The sequence below is a fragment of the Sapajus apella genome, unplaced genomic scaffold (genome assembly GCF_009761245.1).
Source record: "Sapajus apella isolate SASKATOON/1434 unplaced genomic scaffold, GSC_monkey_1.0 scaffold12, whole genome shotgun sequence".
NCBI lineage: Eukaryota > Metazoa > Chordata > Mammalia > Primates > Cebidae > Sapajus > Sapajus apella.
The window spans coordinates 31,384,644-31,402,725 of NW_022436952.1; the positions used below are offsets into that span (position 1 = coordinate 31,384,644).

The following is an 18,082-nucleotide window of genomic DNA, read 5'->3' on the forward strand; positions in this document are numbered from 1 at the left end:
TTTTTTTTTTTTTTTTTTGAGACGGAGTTTCACTCTTGTTACCCAGGCTGGAGTGCAATGGCGCGATCTCAGCTCACCGCAACCTCCGCCTCCTGGGTTCAGGCAATTCTCCTGCCTCAGCCTCCCGAGTAGCTGGGACTACAGGCGTGCGCCACCATGCCCAGCTAATTTTTTTGTATTTTTAGTAGAGACGGGGTTTCACCATGTTGACCAGGATGGTTTCGATCTCTTGACCTCATGATCCACCCGCCTCGGCCTCCCAAAGTGCTGGGATTACAAGCGTGAGCCACCGCGCCCGGCCTTCCCCAGGATTCTTAATGTTATTGATATTACCAGCTTTAGGAGCTCTACAAAACCAGGGGTTTACCCTCGAAAACTGTCCTTATGCGAAACTTCAGCAAGCCCTTGCATGTCCTGCTTTTGACCTCACTGATTATTTTAAATAATTTAGCTTTCTAAAGAACTAGCCAAAGAAAGACCTCATAAAAGAGCTAGAGTGAAAAAAAAAAAAAAAAGGATTAGTTACGATACACCAAGATTACTTACACAGAATCTAATAATCTAATCGTTATCAACAAATGCTAAGACAGCTGGGCAGAGGATGGTCAAAGAACTGTGTCTTTAAGACAGTACAACTGGAATTTCAGCAACCCCTGAGTGTTATGGTGTTGGGTGCATGCCACAACCTGCCCATCCGTACTGTACGTTCTTTAGAGCTGCTCCATGATTTCTTGCTACACAAGTTATTATGTCTGTAAGAGGCAGAGAAGAAGAACCAAAGGGTGGAGAGAACTTACTATACTAGACTAACAAGTGGTAGAGAAGGGGATGAGTGGTACATTTCTAGAAGCTGATACTAGAGGTCTGTTATGAGCTGAATTGTATCTCAAAATTCATATGTTGAAGTCCTAACCCCTAGGACCTCAGAATGTGAGTATATTTGGAGACAGAGTCTTTAAAAAGGTAATTAAATTAAAATGAGGTCATTAGGGTGGACCCTAATCCAGTATGACTGGTGTCCTTATGAGGCGCTGGGTGCAGTGGCTCACACCTGTAATCCCAGCACTTTGGGAGGCCAAGGCAGGTGGATCACGAGGTCAGGATTTCGAGACCATCTTGACCAACATGGTGAAACGCTGTTTCTATTAAAAATACAAAAATTAGCCCGGCATGATAGCACACGGCTGTAATCACAGCTACTTGAGAGGCAGAGGTTGCAGTGAGCTGAGATCACACCGTTGCACTCCAGCATGGGCAACAAGAGAAACTCTGTCCAAAAAAAAAAAGCAGATGCAGATGCTCAGCCCCTTGTGTGTGTGTGTGTGTGTGTGTGTGTGTGTGTGTGCACGCGCGCGCGTGCACAGCAGTGCAATCACAACTTACTGCAGCCTTGACTCCTGGGCTCAAGCGATCCTCCCACCTCAGTCTCAAGTAGCTGGGACTACAGGGACATACCACCACACCTGGTTGACTTTTTCTCTTTTAAATCATTCCTAATAATTATTCACCCTGAAGTTCAAGAACAGTTGTTTAAGATTTATCATTGTTGTTCCCCTCTTTGCTGCCAGAGTCTCTGTTGAACAACAAAGGCCTTCAATACCTGTACTCTTAGGACAAGAGTCTTTTAAGTCAGGCTGGAATTGAATCAAGGGAGGAAAGAAAATGCCTTAATAGAAAATAGAACCATGGGCCAGGTGTGGTGGCTCACGCCTATATCCCAGCACTTTGGGAACCTGAGGTGGGTGGATCACCTGAAGTCAGGAGTTCGAGACCAGCCTGGCCAACATAGTGAAACCCTGTCTCTACTAAAAATACAAAATTTGCTGGGAGTGGTGGCACGTGTCTGTAGTCCCAGCTGTTCAGGAGGCTGAGGCAGGAGAATCACTTAAACCCAGGAGTCAGAGGTTGCAGTGACCCCAGATTGCACCACTGCACTCCAGCCTGGGCAACAGACAAAGACTCCATCTCAAAAAAAAAGAAAAAGAAAAGAGGCCAGGCACAGTAGCTCACACCTGTAATCCCAGCACTTTGGGAGGCTGAGGCTGGCGGATCATCTGGGTCAAGAATTCGAGACAGCCTGGCCAACATGGCAAAACCCCGTCTCTACCGAAAGTACAAAAATTAGCCGGGTATGGTGGTGGGCACCTATAATCCCAGGAGGCTGAGGCAGGAGAATCGCTTGAACCTGGGAGGCGGAGGTTGCAGTCAGCCGAGATCACACCACTGCACTCCAGCCTGGGCGACAAGAGCAAGACTCTGCCTCAAAAAAAAAAAAAAAAAAGAAAAAAAAAACGAAAGGCAAAGAAAAGAAGATAGAATCATGAAGAGCCCCCTGTCCTGGGGGGTGTCTGGCCATGATTCTAAATTCTGTAGATAACAAGGTTGGTCAGTGATCAGTCTTTAGGACAAAGGATGGAGGAATTATTGGGATATTATTTCCTACTGATCACCAACAGTTACACTCTAATCTGGCTTCTGGCACTTGCCATGCTTACACTTATCTTATACCTTTGTTTATGGTGGCAGACTTATCCAACTTTCCTCCTATTTTTCTGAATCTTTCTAGTCCTTCAAAGTCTCATTTTCTCCAATATTTCTTTTACTTCAGCTTTCACTGATCTTTCTCCCTCTGAATTATTGTAGCAATACAGTCATACCACACAGTTCAGAATTTTTATTTTTTGAGATGGAGTCTCACTCTGTCTCCCAGGCTGGAGTGCAATGGCATATTGTTGGCTCACTGCAACCTCTGCCTCCTGGGTTCAAGTGATTCTCCTGCCTCAGCCTCCTGAGTAGCTGGAATCACAGGTGGGTGCCACCATCCCCAGCCAATTTTTGTATTTCCGGTAGAGACAGGGTCTCACTTTGTTGGCCAGGCTAGTATCAAACTCCTGACCTCAAATGATCCACCCACCTCTGCCTCCCAAAGTTCTGGGATTACAGGTATGAGCCACTGTGCCTGGCTCACGGTTCAGAATTTAATTAGGATATAATCTTTTGTTTGCATACTGGTTTTAGATTTCCAGTTAAATCTTGAAGGCAGAGACCATCTCTTATAGTTTGCTACCCCCTTTCATAGCTCTTCGAGTAGGACTAGGTATTTCTATTAGTAAGCACTTCATTGACTGAAATAAAGATTAGCTCTGTACCTGAGAGGCCACTCTGCTCCTGATGCCTGCTTATCCGTCTTCAAGTTGTCTTTGAGAGGCAAAGCCTCCAGTAGGATATTTAGCTGCTTTACAGATGAACAGAATTCGTCAAGAAAGTTAGTACCTTGCCCACAGCTGTGGCTCCACTTGTGAGATAAAAGAAAAATAAGACACAAAGTCCTTATCTGAATACTATGTCTCTTTGCTCTGGTTAATCATTCCGGTTTATCCAGAGTTAAGAGCCTGAAGGAACTTCATACCACAAAGTCAGAAAGTGTCCTCAGGGAGGCCACTTTATAAGCCTGGTCCTAATGATGAAAGGTAGAATTGCACAATGAAGAACAGTGTGAATAGTAGAGACTCCCCAGGATGTTTTCACATGGACACGGCGTTTTCACATGGACACAGGGTTTTCACGTGGCATTTCTGCTCTCACTCCTTCCTTATTAACCAATAGCAAACACTTCTAGTCTCTATACTTCAGCCAGTCACCAAATCTTAGCTTCTTCCTCCATAACCCCTCCAATAGGTATGTTTTCTTTCTTTCTTTTTTTTTTTTTTGAGACGGAGTTTCGCTCTTGTTACCCAGGCTGGAGTGCAATGGCGCGATCTCGGCTTACCGCAACCTCCGCCTCCTGGGTTCAGGCAATTCTCCTGCCTCAGCCTCCTGAGTAGCTGGGATTACAGGCACACGCCACCATGCCCAGCTAATTTTTTTTTGTATTTTTAGTAGAGACAGGGTTTCACCATGTTGACCAGGATGGTCTCGATCTCTTGACCTCGTGATCCACCCGTCTCGGCCTCCCAAAGTGCTGGGATTACAGGCTTGAGCCACCGCGCCCGGCCCCAATATGTATGTTTTCTAAATCCCTTTCTAAGCCCTGTACCTCATAACTGAAAAACCTGGAGAAACTTTAAAGGGCTCTTTTCTCTAAAGACAGGAAAATGGACAAGATGACTTGTTTGGGTCTTGCCCAGTTGTAGGATTCTGCATTTTATTGTTGATCAGCTTTACAGCCTAGCCATCCCTGACTTCACTTTCCTCTAAAGCCGTGAAGGTGCTCCTGGCGTTTATTTCCTGCTCCTGTCCCTACCTTCTCTTTGGACTTCTCTAGTATCTCCATTATTCCTATATCAGACTCAGGTTTTTTCTGCTACATGTTTAGGTTCCACCTGTCTTCTACCCTCAATGTCTATTGTTGCTTTTGTATATGAAACATAATACATAATGAAATATAAGAATAATTTTGTAGAGCCTTTATTGTCAAGAAAAATTGAGCCATCATTCAGTCTCTTTTCATCCTTTAATATCCTCTGTCTTAAAATTTTCCTATATGTCACATCTTAGAGCAGAAGATTTCACAATGTCCCGTCTTTTTTTAAATCTCACCTCTGGGCTGGGCATGGTGGCTCACCCTATAATCTCAGCACTCTGGGAGGCTGAGGCAGGTAGATTGCCTGAGGTCAGGAGTTTGAGACCAGCTTGACCAACATGGTGAAACCCCATCTCTACTAAAAATACAAAAATTACCTGGGCATGGTGGAGCATGCCTGTAATCCCAGCTACTTGGGAGGCTGAGGCAGGAGAATCTGTTGAATCCGGGAGGCGGAGGTTGCAGTAAGCCAAGATCATGCCATTGCACTCCAGCCTGGGTGACAAGGAGAGATTTCGTCTCAAAAAAACAAAAAAAATCTCACCTCCTAGATCTGCAGGTAGAAAGTTATTTCCCAACACAAGTCTTGTTTATCAGTGGACCTATTGTGCTGATGTGCCCAATTTTCTTAACAGGAAAGAAAAAAGAAGGAATAAAGACAAGAAAAAATCCACGAAAAGGAAATGTAGCTTAAATCAATGAACAAGATGGCCATAATCAGTTGAATAACATAGTTTTGGGGGTGAATACAGGCAAGCAAAATTGAGAAAAATTGATTCTTGGTACTGGCAGTGTCAGTCTCAAGAGCGGCAGTGACTCTACCTGTTATGTGCTCTCTGTTGTAAACAGCTTGAGCTCTTTAATCAGATAGGCCATGCTTTAAATCCTGACTGTCACTAATTAGTTCTGTGACCTTGAGGAAGTGACCCCTTTCTGAGCCTCAGTTTCCTTATCTATATATTGAAGATACAAAGCCTACATTCTAAGATGGTGTTTTGGATTAAATGATATAACCAAAACGTAAAGGTTCTGGCACAGAGCTTGGGAGTTAGCAGGCACACAGAGAATATTACTTTCCCCTTTCTCTGCTTTGTCCCCATCCTCCCATTTCCTATTAGTACTCAGTACAGAACAGAGTGCTTTTTGGATCCTCACTTGATTCAGAAATTGTGATTGCTGGGTGCGGTGGCTCATGCCTGTAATCCCAGCACTTTGGGAGGCTAAGGTGGGTGGATCACCTGAGGTCAGGAGTTCAAAATTAGCTTGGCCGACATGGTGAAACCCCTGTCTCTACTAAAAATACAAAATTAGCTGGGTGTAGGGGTGCACACCTGTAGTTCCAGCTACTTGAGAGGCTGAGACAGGAGAATCACTTGAACCCAGGAGGCGGAGGTTGCAGTGAGCTGAGATTGCACCACTGCACTCCAGCTTGGGCAAGACAGAGTGAGACTCCATCTCAAAAAAAAAAAAAAAAAAAAGAAATTGTGATGTTACTAAATTCACTGCCCCCTGCACTCACCCTGAGCAACAGAGTGGAGACCCTGTCTTAAAAAAAAAATCAGTGGCTGGGCACAGTGGCTCATGTCTGTAATCCCAGCACTTTCGGAGGCCGAGGTGGGTGGATCACCTGAGGTCAGGAGTTTGAGACCGGTCTGGCCAACACGGTGAAACCCTGTCTCTACTAAAAATACAAAAATTATTAGAATGGAAAATCCTATTTAAAAAAATACAAAATTAGCTGGGTGTAGGGGTGCACACCTGTAGTTCCAGCTACTTGGGAGGCTGAGACAGGAGAATCACTTGAACCCAGAAGGTGGAGGTTGCAGTGAACCGAGATCATGCCATTGCACCCTCGCCTGGGCAACAAGAGCAAGACTCCGTCAAAAAAAAATATTCAGTTCACCAGCCCATCCACCCCAATATTTCCAGGTTAATGGAGCATGATCAGGGACCTTGGGATATCACAAATCCTTTACCCTTACTTGGAGGGTGCAAATGACTGTGGCCTGAGCTTCTGAGAACCAACCAAAGGGCTGGCACATGTAAGTATGCCTGGCCCCACTCAGGCTTATTATTGCATCACACTGGAAAGATTCTTTGGCCCCTTTGGCAAGGTTGTGTAACAATGGGAACTTGCATGTATTACAAGTAGGAGTATAAATGAGGACAATCCCTTAGAAAACAGTTTGGCATGAATTGGTAAAGCTGTATATACCCTGCAAACCCTATAACCAGCTGCTACTTCTGAATTTATACCCTGAAGAAATTTTAAAAACTGCCCCAGAAACATTGTTCATTATGGCTACAAATTGGAAACAACACAAATGTCTCCTAACAGTAGAATGAATAAATAAATTGTGGTACATTCATACAATGAAATATTACAAAGCAATGAGAATGAACAGATGATTGCCACATGAAGCAATATGGATGAGTTTTACCAACATAATGTTGTGCAAAAAAGGTATGTTTCCTGTTACAAAAAACAGGCAAAACAGGCCAGGCACTAGTGGCTCATGCCTATTATTCCAGCAGTTTGGGAGGCTGAAGCAGGAGGATTACTTAAGGCCAGGAGTTCACGACCAGCCTGGGCAACATAGGGAAACCCTGCCTCACAAAAATTATAAACAATTTAGCTGGGCATGGTGAAACATGCCCGTAGTCCCACCTATTAGGGAGGGTGAGGTGGGAGGACAGCTTGAGCCCAGGAGTTGGAAGTAGCGGTGAGTCTTGATTGCACAATTCTGCTCCAGCCTAGGTGATATAACAAAACTCTGTCAAAATTAAAACAAACAAACAAACAAAACAAATGGGCAAAACAAGCCAGGTGCCTGCCCCTAGAGTCTCAGCTATTCAGGGAGCTGAGGTGGGAGGATCACTTGAGCTGAGGAGTTCAAAGCCTGGGCAACACAGAGAGAGAAAGACCTCATTTCTAGAAACAAACAAACAAACAAACATATATATATATTTATATATATATATATATACACACACACACACACACATATATATATATATACATATACATATATATATATATCTACATATACATATATATATATATATATGCAAAACTTATATGTAATGGCAAGAATCTGGATAATTTTTTTTTTTTTCTGAGTCTTGCTCTGTCACCCAGGCTGGAGGGCAGTGGCATAATCTCGGCTCGCTGCAATCTCTGCCTCCTGGGTTCAATCAATTCTCCTAACTCAGCCTCCCAAGTAGCTGGGATTACAGGCACCCACCAACATACCCCATTAATTTTTATATTTTTAGTAGAAACAGAGTTTCACCATGTTGGCCAAGCTGGTCTCCAACTCCTGACCTCATGATCTGCCTGCCTTGGCCTCCCAAAGTGCTGGGATTACAGGTGTGAGCCACAGGCCTGGCCCCCTAATTATTTATTTATTTATATTTGAGACAGAGTCTCACTCTGTCACCCAGGCTGGAGTGCAGTGGCTCCATCTCCACTCTGCAACCTCTGCCTCCCCGGTTCAAGCAATTCTCCTGCCTCAGACTCCTGAGTACCTGGGATGACAGGCACAGACACCATGCCCATCTAATTTTTGTATATTTTTGTAGAGACAGGTTTTCACCATGTTGGACAGGCTGATCTTGAAGTCCTGGCCTCAAGTGATCCGCCCACCTCGGCCTCCCAAGTGCTGGGATTATAGGTGTGAACCGCCATGGCTGGCTGATAATACGTACTTCTGATGGTGAGTAGTGACTGGGAGACAACATAAAAGAAATCTCCAGGTCAGGTGCGGTGGTTTATGCCTGTAATTCAGCACTTTGGGAGGCCAAGGCGGGCAGATCACTTGAGGTCAGGAGTTCAAGACCAGCCTGGCCAATATGCTGAAACCCTGTCTCTACTAAAAATACAAAAATTAATTGGGTGTGGTGGTACGTGCCTGTAATCCCAGCTACTGGGGAGGCTGAGGTAGGAGAATCGCTCGAACCCGGAAGGCAGAGATATCAGCAAGCTGAGATCGCGCCACTGTACTCCAGCCCGGGTGACAGAGTTAGACTCCAACCCCCCCCCAAAAAAAATTCTGGGATGTTGTAAAAAAATTACTAAGATGCATTCACTTTGTGTTATACATCATAAAAATTTACTTTAAAATACATAAGCCAGGCGTGGTGGCTCATGCCTGTAATCCCAGCACTTTGGGAGGCCAAGGAGGAGGGATCACCCTGAGGTAAGGAGTTGGAGACCAGCCTGGCCAACATGGGGAAACTTCATATCTAGTAAAAATCCAAAAATCAGCTGGGCGTGGTGGTGCATGCCTGTAATCTCAGCTGCTCCGGAGGCTGAATCACTTGAACCCAGGAGATGGAGGTTCCAATGAGCTGAGATCATGCCACTGCACTCCAGCCTGGGCAACAGAGCAAGACTCCACCTCTAAATAAATAAATAAACAGAAATACATAGAGTTGCTGGGCATGGTGGCTCACACCTGTAATCCCAGCACTTTGGGAGGCTAAGGTAGGTGGATCACAAGGTCAGGAGTTCAAGATCAGCCTGACCAACATAGTGAAACCCCATCTCTACTAAAAATATAAAACTTAGCCAGGCATGGTGGCATGCATCTGTAATCCCAGCTACTCAGGAGGCTGAGGCAGAATTGCTTGAACCCGGGAGGCAGAGGTTGCGGTCAGCCAAGATCATGCCACTGTACTCCAGCCTGGGCGACAGAGCAAGACTTTCAAAAAAAAGAAATAGAATTTGATTCCATTTATATAATATTCAAAAGTAAACAAAATATTTTTAGTGATACATATATAGATAGTTCACTGTTTTTACAAAGCATGGAAAAATAAAGATTGGGAGGAAGAAAGAGACCAAAGGACCAGAGGTGCAGACATGTAAAGAGCATCCATGATGCTGGCAATATTCAATTTCTTAATTTGGGTGATGATAACATAGTGTTCACTTTTTCTGTATTATTATTATTAAAAATATGCTTATGTTCTATACACTTTTCTGTATGTATGATATATTCCACAACTGAAAAACGGCTGCAGCCCGGTGTGGTAGCTCACATCTATAATGCCAGCACTTTGGGAGGCTGAGGGGGACAAATCACTTGAGGTCAGGAGTTCAAGACCAGCCTGACCAACATGGTGAAATCTCACCTCTACTAAAAATACAAAAATTAGTCAGGCATAGTGGCAGGTGCCTATAATCCCAGCTACTCGAGACGCTGAGGCAGTAGAATCACTTGAACCCGGGAGGCAGATGTGGCAGTGAGCCAGTGAGCCAAGATCGTGCCACTGAGATCATGCCACTGTACAACAGCCTGGGCAACAGGGCAAGATTCCGTCTCAAAAAAAAAAAAGAAAGAAAAAGGAAAGGAAAAGAAAAAAAACGGCCATGCTGGTGGCGCATCCCTATAATCTCAGCACTTTGAGAGGCTGGGGTGGGAGATTTGCCTGAGCCCAGGAGTTCAAGACTAGCTTGGGCAACATAGTGAGACCCTGTGTCCGTTATTAATTTTTTTTTGAGACGGAATCTTGCCCTGTCACCCAGGCTGGAGTGCAGTGGCACGATCTTGGCTCAGTGCAAACTCTGCCTCCCAAGTTCAAATGATTCTCCTGCCTCAGCCTCCCAAGCAGCTGGGATTAGAGACGGGGGCTACCACTCCTGGCTAATTTTGTATTTTTAGTAGAGGCAAGGTTTCACCGTGTTGGTCAGACTGGTCTGGAACTCCTGACCTCAAATGATGCATCCACCTCAGCCTCCCAAAGTGCTGGGATTACAGGTGTGAACCACAACACCCAGCCCGGGCTGACTTTAGAGTCTTTAAGTTACAAAAAAAGGCCCGTGGACGCCGCCAAAGAAGCATCCTTAAAGTCTCTCTTCTCCCTGCGATCATGTCTAAGTCAGAGTCTCCTAAAGAGCCGGAACAGCTGAGGAAGCTCTTCATTGGAGGGTTGAGCTTTGAAACAACCGATGAGAGCCTGAGGAGCCATTTTGAGCAATGGAGAACGCTCACAGACTGTGTGGTAATGAGAGATTCAAACACCAAGCGCTCCAGGGCCTTTGGGTTCGTCACGTATGCAACTGTGGAGGAAGTGGATGCAGCCATGAACGCAAGGCCACACAAAGTGGATGGAAGAGTTGTGGAACCAAAAAGAGCTGTCTCAAGAGAAGATTCTCAAAGACCAGGTGCCCACTTAACTGTGAAAAAAATATTCGTTGGTGGCATTAAAGAAGACACTGAAGAACATCACCTAAGAGATTATTTTGAACAGTATGGAAAAATTGAAGTGATTGAAATCATGACTGACAGAGGCAGTGGCAAGAAAAGGGGCTTTGCTTTTGTAACCTTTGATGACCATGACTCCGTGGATAAGATTGTCATTCAGAAACACCATACTGTGAATGGCCACAACTGTGAAGTTAGGAAAGCCCTGTCAAAGCAAGAGATGGCTAGTGCTTCATCCAGCCAAAGAGGTCGAAGTGGTTCTGGACACTTTGGTGGTGGTCGTGGAGGTGGTTTTGGTGGGAATGACAACTTTGGTCGTGGAGGAAACTTCAGTGGTCATGGTGGCTTTGGTGGCAGCCGTGGTGGTGGTGGATATGGTGGCAGTGGGGATGGCTATAATGGATTTGGTAATGATGGAGGCAATTTTGGAGGTGGTGGAAGCTACAATGATTTTGGCAGTTACAACAATCAGTCTTCAAATTTTGGACCCATGAAGGGAGGAAACTTTGGAGGCAGAAGCTCTGGCCCCTATGGTGGTGGCGGCCAATACTTTGCCAAACCACAAAACCAAGGTGGCTATGGTGGTTCCAGTAGCAGCAGTAGCTATGGCAGTGGCAGAAGATTTTAATTAGGAAACAAAGCTTAGCAGGAGAGGAGAGTCAGAGAAGTGACAGGGAAGCTACAGGTTACAACAGATTTGTAAACTCAGCAAAGCACAGTGGTGGCAGGGCCTAGCTGCTACAAAGAAGACATGATTTAGACAAATACTCATGTGTATGGGCAAAAAACTCGAGGACTGTATTTGTGACTAATTGTATAACAGGTTATTTTAGTTTCTGTTCTGTGGAAAGTGTAAAGCATTCCAACAAAGGGTTTCAATGTAGATTTTTTTCTTTATCTTTTTTTTTTCTTTTTTTGCACCCATGCTGTTGATTGCTAAATGTAATAGTCTGATCGTAACGCTGAATAAATGTCTTTAAAAAAAAAAAAGTTACAAAAGAAAAGGATAGGGTGGAGAGGTGGTTAAAAAAAATTGTTGGATTTCTGTCTTTGGCCAAGCAGAAAGTCTCTTTTGGGAAAAGTGAGCTCTTTTACCATCTTGTGACACTAATGAGAACAGCAAGCACTCAGATCAATTTGTTTGTAATTTCTACTCCTGTTCCAAGGTGGCGGCATTGTACCATGGCATCTAGGAACTAATGTACAGAAAGCTTCAAAGAGCCAACAGGATAATACCTCAGAGGAGCTGAGAATCACGTCATCATGTTAAGGAAATAGTAGGCAAAAATCACAAAACCCAAGGAAGTCAATGGAGCCCCTCTGTCCTAATCACTTCCTCTGCTAAGAGAAGCAGGCAGTTGGGAAGGATGAATAAATATTTGCTTGGACCAATAAAGATGTGAAGCATTTATGTTCCCTTTAATCAGCGACCTGAATTATCTGGTCTCTTTCTCACACAAAACTTTTTGAAAAATGTTATCTAGGCCGGATGTAGTGGCTCACACCTGTAATTCGAGCACTTTGGGAGGCCAAGGTAGGCGAATTGCTGGAGCTCGGGAGTTTGAGACTAGCCTGGGCAACACAGTGATATCCTGTCTCTACAAAAAATAACCCTGTCTCCACAACAAAATCAGATCAAAGAAGCTCTGAACTGTGATAAAGACCAAGTGGATCTTCATTCTCTTTTGTGCTCCGTCTATCTATGCCATCACAAAGTCCATAGATTATTACACTAGATACTAAAAAATACAATTTTGGAAAAATCTTCAACAACAGTTATCTGTCTAGGAAAACTTTACCAAATCAGACAGTACCACTCACCTACCGTATTTAGCTCTTCCTCACAACCTCTTAGCCCAATGGTGATAGGAATGTTGTCCACCAATACTTCACTATTCAGGAGTGTGAAGATGTGCAAAACTCAACAGATATGCCTGTGCTAATGTGAATTTATGTATATAACTGAATTCTAGACATCATATGGTTCAGGGCCGGACAGAGCGGCTCACGCCTGTAATCCCAGCACTTTTGGAGGCCAAGGCAGGCGGACCACTTGAGTTCAGGAATTTGAGACTAGCCTGGCCAACATGGTGAAACCCGTCTCTAATAAAAATACAAAAATTAGCTGGAGCAGTGGTGCACACATGTAATCCCATTTACTCATGAGGCTGAGGCAGCAGAATCACTTGAACCCAGGAGACGGAGGTTGCAGTGAGCTGAGATCATACCACTGCACTCTAGCATGGGCAGCAAAGCGAGACTCCATTTCAAAAAAAAAAAGAGAGAGAGAGGGAGATCATATGGTTAAGGATTCTCAATTTACAGAGAACATTTAGATCCCAAGAAGTCAAGTAATTTTCCCAAGGTGATATAGTTAATAATAGGGCCTGTACTAGAACTCAATTGTTCTGATTCCTAGTCCTAGTTTCCTGCTCTATTCTAGAATTTTTTTTTTTTTTTTTTTTTTTTTTTTTTTTTTGCAACCTCTGCCTCCTGGGTTCAGGCAATTCTCCTGCCTCGGCCTCCTGAGTAGCTGGGATTACAGGCACACGCCACCATGCCCAGCTAATATTTTGTATTTTTAGTAGAGACGGGGTTTCACCATGTTGACCAGGATGGTCTCTATCTCTTGACCTCGTGATCCACCCGCCTCGGCCTCCCAAAATGCTGGGATTATAGGCGTGAGCCACCGCGCCCGGCTTTATAAATTATATTCCTTACTAGAAATCTGCACATCTTTTCGTGAAAGTATATAAATCTATGTGGCTGTGTCAGAGAGCATGCATGTAAATGTCTACGTGTCTATCTGCAAGTATTTGTTTGTAAAGCATATCAATGGGCGTTTATGCCCTTTCTGCTCGAGAAACCTCTAGGTAATCCAGTTCTCTATATCAGCACCAGCAGCGAAGTCAAAAGAAGACCTCTGAGTAAATCATTAATAAGCAGAATTAGCCCTTTCTCCAATCAACTCTATTCCTGGGTCTTCAGGAAATAGGGCAAAACAATTAGGGTGAAATCAGAGTCTGTCAGGGTCAAACTTCGTTCCAATTGTGGTGAAAGCAACTAGAGTCAGGACTATCAGGGGCTGTGACAGATTAGCAGTGGTCTGTCTGCAATGAGCATGTGCTCAAACTAACATGGATACCATCTTGGTCTTCAGCCTAATCATTGCATACTATGATGCCAACAAGAAAGGTAAGTAATTCTCTGACCTAATCTCCTGGAGAATACAGAGAGAAGCCTAGAAAGGGTTTAGGGTTCTCTTCCACCACATAGAGATTAGCTAATATCCAGCAAGCAATACTTTCCAGAGGTAATCCCACATATCCACTCTCCTCTAAGAAGGACTACAACTTATTCATTCTAGAGAGATAGCTATCTGTTTCAAGATGAGAGCTCTGCAGAGAATGTGATGCATTCTTATGTCTTGTTCATGTAATTAAAAGTCTTTTCACTGTTGGATGGCTTTCTTTAGAGTTACAGTATTGTTATCACCTAAGATTCCCAAATTCATAACTGTTCATAAGATATTGACCTTTTTTTTTTAAGGTGGTACATGTAAATAGCTAGATGATGATGTTCTTGGGTGGAGAGAGCTGAAGGAAAGGGTGATATGGGGGTGGAATGTCACCATTTGCTGCTCTTTGGTAACTGCTTATTTAAAATATGATTTTTCAAAGTTTCATAAACATTTCATCTCTAAAATTAGCTAATCAAGGCTGGATTTTGATAATACAAGGCTCATGCCTGTAATCCCAAGACTGGTGGATCACTTGAGGCCAGGAGTTCGAGACCAGCCTGGCCAACATGGCGAAACCGCATCTCTACTAAAAATACAAAAATTAGCCAGGCCTGGTGGCATGTACCTGTAATCCTTGCTATTCAGGTGGCTGAGGCACAAGAATCACTTGAACCTGGGAGGTGGAGGTTGCAGTGAGCTGAGATCATACCACTCTGCACTCCAGCCTAGGTAACACAGTGAGACTCTGTCTAAAAAAAATTTTAAAAATAAATAAAATTAGCTAATTAGAATTAAGGCCAGTGGCACAGGGTGCAGCAATAACAAATTTAACAAATTATAAAAATGTCACAACCCTGTGAATTATGTGACAAAAAGCATAAATAACTAAGACCTATGCTTCTGTGGAAACCTATAGAGAATCCTTGTCCAAGGTCAGACAATATAAATCTCCAAAAGTTTTATTTAATACAAGAAAGCAGATAGAATAAGAGGGAGAAGAGAAAATAAGTGGTATTTAAGGGAGTGGGTTGGTTAGTCTTTTATTAACTTACTAAGTTTTCTTAACTCTATTTCACCTTTCTTTCTCCTAAGGGTAATAGATTGGTACTCAGTATTTTTTTTTTTTTTTTTTAAACAGAGTCTCACATGGTCACCCGTGTTGGAGTGCAATGGCACTATCTCTGCTCACTGCAACCTCCACCTCCTGGGTTCACGCAAACCTTCTGTCTCAGCTTCCCAAGTAGATGGGATTACAGGTGCCTGCCACTGGCCACCAAGCCGGGCTAATTTTTGTAGTTTTTAGTAGAAACGGGGTTTCACCATCTTGAACTCCTGACCTAATGATCCAACTGCCTCGGCCTCCCAAAATGCTGGGATTACAGGTGTGAGCCACCGTGCTCGGCTGGTACTCGGTGCTCTTTATACTAGGTCAACAACTACTTTGTATGTATTTGACTATGTATTCTAAAGACTTTTTTGAGGACCAGGCATGGTGGCTCACGCCTGTAATCCTAGCACTTTGGGAGGCTGAGGTGGGTGGATCACCTGTCAGGAGTTTGAGACCAGCCTGGCCAACATGGTGAAACCCCATCTCTACTAACAATACAAAAATTAGTTGGGCGTGATGGTGCATGCCCATAATCCCAGCTACTCAGGAGGCTGAGGCAGGAGAATCGCTTGAACCCAGGAGGAAGAGGTTGCAATGAGCAAAGATCGTGTCACTACACTCCAGCCTGGGTGACAGAGCGAGACTCTGTCTCAAAAAATAAATAAATAGCCGGGTGCGGTGGCTCACGCCTGTAATCCCAGCACCTTGGGAGACTGAGGCAGGTGGATCACAAGGTCAGGAGTTCAAGACCAGACTGGCCAACATGGTGAAACCCCGTCTCTACTAAAAAATACAAAAATTAGCTGGGCATGGTGGCTCATGCCTGTAATCTCAGCTACTTGGGAGGCTGAGGTAAGAGAATTGTTCGAACCAGGATCCAGGAGGTGGAGGTTGCAGTGAGCCTAGATCACACCACTGCACTCTAGCCTGGGCTACAGAGCGAGGCTCCATCTCAACAATAAATAAATAGACCGGGCTTGGTGGCTCACGCCTGTAATCCCAGCACTTTGGGAGGCTGAGGCGGGCAGATCACGAGGTCAGGAGATCGAGACTATTCTGCCTAACACAGTGAAACCCCGTCTCTATAAAAAATAAATAAATAAAGTCTTTTTAGAGAATATTTAATCTCCCAAGTTGCAAGTTTTATGAGCAGGAACTGCATTCTTTCATATCGTCTCCTCCATTGCCCAGAATTCTAAAAAGTAAGTACCAGTAAATTCTGACTTTCCCCAACCCTCCCCCGGTTCCCCTCCTCCCCCGATGCTCTCCCCCAGGCCTCAGAGATAGCAGTTGCCAAGTGGAACAGCTGCCTGGGCTCTTCCCAAAGGACGTGAGAAGCATCAAAGAATTGCAAATGCAAGGTAGGGAATGGGTCCTTTTGGGAAAATGATATTGCCATTCCAAAACATTTTTACCTTTGAAGGATTTCTCGTCTTCCTGCTCCCTAGCCCATATCTCGAATATCCTATTTTAAGGATATGTATCCTCCCAAGAGGTTTTTTGGAAACCAATCTTTAAATTAACTGTTATTACCTAAGGCATGCCTATATTACTCAAACGGATGGAGATGAAGAAAAGGAGGCAGCACCTACCCCTCTCTGTATTAAAGAAAATCTATGAGCATTTCTCTGTGCTAAATTTACTGCTGTCACCAAGCTTCATGGGAACCATGGCAGGAAGAAAGGCAGGACTTGCATATTAGTACTATGAATATACACTGAGGATGGGTGCGGTGGCTCACGCCTGTAATCCTAGCACTTTGGGAGGCTGAGGTGGGTGGATCACCTGAGGTCAGGAGTTCAAGACCAGCCTGGCCATCATGGTGAAACCCCATCTTAAAAAAAAAAAAAAAAAAAGAACATACACTGAAGAAGTTAATTAAAAGGAGGAGAAAGTACATCAGTGGAATTTAACAGGAGTCATGAATGGAAGTGGGTTAGCTTGGCACTGTTCAGATTAAGAACCAGCTTCAGCTGGGCACAGTGGCTCATGCCTATAATCCCAGCATTTTGGGAGGCTGAGGCAGGTGGATCACTTGAGGTCAGGAGTTTGAGACTAGCCTGACCAGTATGGTGAAACCCCATCTCTATTAAAAATAGAAAAATTTGCTGGGGTAGTGGCACAAGCCTGTAACCCTAGCTATTTGGGAGGGGCTGAGGCAGGAGAATCGCTTGAACGTGGGAAGCAGAGGTTGCAGTTAGCTGAAATCGTGCCACTGCACTCCAGCCTGGGCAACAAGAGCAAAAGCTTCAAGGTCAGGTGCCCTGGCTCACGTGTGTAATCCCAGCACTTTGGGAGGCCAAGGTGGGAGGATTGCTTGAGCCCAGGAGTTCGAGACCAGCCTGGGCAACATAGCAAGACCCTGTCTTTTTAAAAAATTAAAAAATTAGCCAAGTACAATGGGATAAACCTGTAGTCCCAGCTACTCAAGAGGCTGAAGTGGGAGGATTACCTGGAGATTGAGGGAGTTTGAGGCTGGAGTCAGCCATGGTCACACCACTGCACTCCAGCTTGGGTGACAGAGTGAGGCCCCATCTCAAAAAGCCAACCAAACAAAAAACAAAACCAGCTTCATTTTTCTGTCTGATTCTTCTCCTTCCAGAAACTCACACAGAAACCAAAAGGCCAACATTCATCCAAAATCGGACTGTAGCTACCCTGCAGTGCCTTGGCTCTGTCAGCAAAGTAAAAGTCAACCTTGTATATTTGGAGAGAAGGCCAAAGGTCAAGCATACTCTGAAGAACCTGAGAATCATTGCCGCTCCCCACAGAAACAGCTCTGCCTCCTCAAGCTGTCACCTAATCCCCACATCCACGTTTCAGACTGGATCTCTTCTAACAGGCAAAGGTGAGATTGGAAAAGTGGAAGGGGGCAGGCACTAACTTTTAGTTGACATGCTTGAAGGCAGCTGGAATTCAGTAGCAGAAAGAGCTACACAGAAATTAATTATCCTCCCCTTGGGCAAATCTATGTGCTCTCTGAGAGTCAGTTTTATAGTCTCTAAGATCCCTTCTAGCTCTGATATGCTGTGATTTCCATGTGATCTCCATTTCTGATGGGTCTTCTCTTGACAGTTTTTCAAAATTTCTTTTTTTTTTTTCTTTTTTTTTTTTTTTTTTTTTTTTTGAGGCGGAGTTTCGCTCTTGTTACCCAGGCTGGAGTGCAATGGCGCGATCTCGGCTCACCGCAACCTCCGCCTCCTGAACCCAGGAGGCGGAGG

At 44.3% G+C, this 18,082-nt stretch overlaps 3 protein-coding genes across 7 annotated transcripts in view; 2 read left to right on the top strand and 1 right to left on the bottom strand.

Annotated features, from left to right (window-relative positions):
* Positions 1 to 18,082, bottom strand: part of ACACA (acetyl-CoA carboxylase alpha) — a 328,053-nt gene that overhangs the window by 276,210 nt on the left and 33,761 nt on the right. For 2 of the 5 annotated variants that reach the window (XM_032280783.1, XM_032280781.1), the window contains exon 1: positions 3,150 to 3,664. The exons of the other annotated variants lie outside the window; for them this stretch is intronic. The gene's annotated coding sequence lies outside the window, so the exon portion shown is untranslated. Of the gene's footprint in view, positions 1 to 3,149; positions 3,665 to 18,082 lie in introns of those variants that run through there. 5 annotated transcript variants of the gene reach the window in all.
* Positions 10,129 to 11,149, top strand: LOC116553357 (heterogeneous nuclear ribonucleoprotein A1-like). Its single transcript, XM_032280791.1, has one exon. It carries the CDS (start codon positions 10,178 to 10,180, stop codon positions 11,138 to 11,140), a length of 963 nt encoding a protein of 320 aa, XP_032136682.1. The 5' UTR covers positions 10,129 to 10,177; the 3' UTR covers positions 11,141 to 11,149.
* Positions 13,514 to 18,082, top strand: part of CUNH17orf78 (chromosome unknown C17orf78 homolog) — a 20,252-nt gene continuing 15,683 nt past the window's right edge. Inside the window, exons 1-3 of the mRNA XM_032280794.1 lie at positions 13,514 to 13,707; positions 16,136 to 16,222; positions 17,464 to 17,709. Coding sequence (XP_032136685.1) covers positions 13,650 to 13,707; positions 16,136 to 16,222; positions 17,464 to 17,709 — 391 coding nt within the window. The 5' untranslated portion in view covers positions 13,514 to 13,649. The remainder of the gene's footprint in view (positions 13,708 to 16,135; positions 16,223 to 17,463; positions 17,710 to 18,082) is intronic.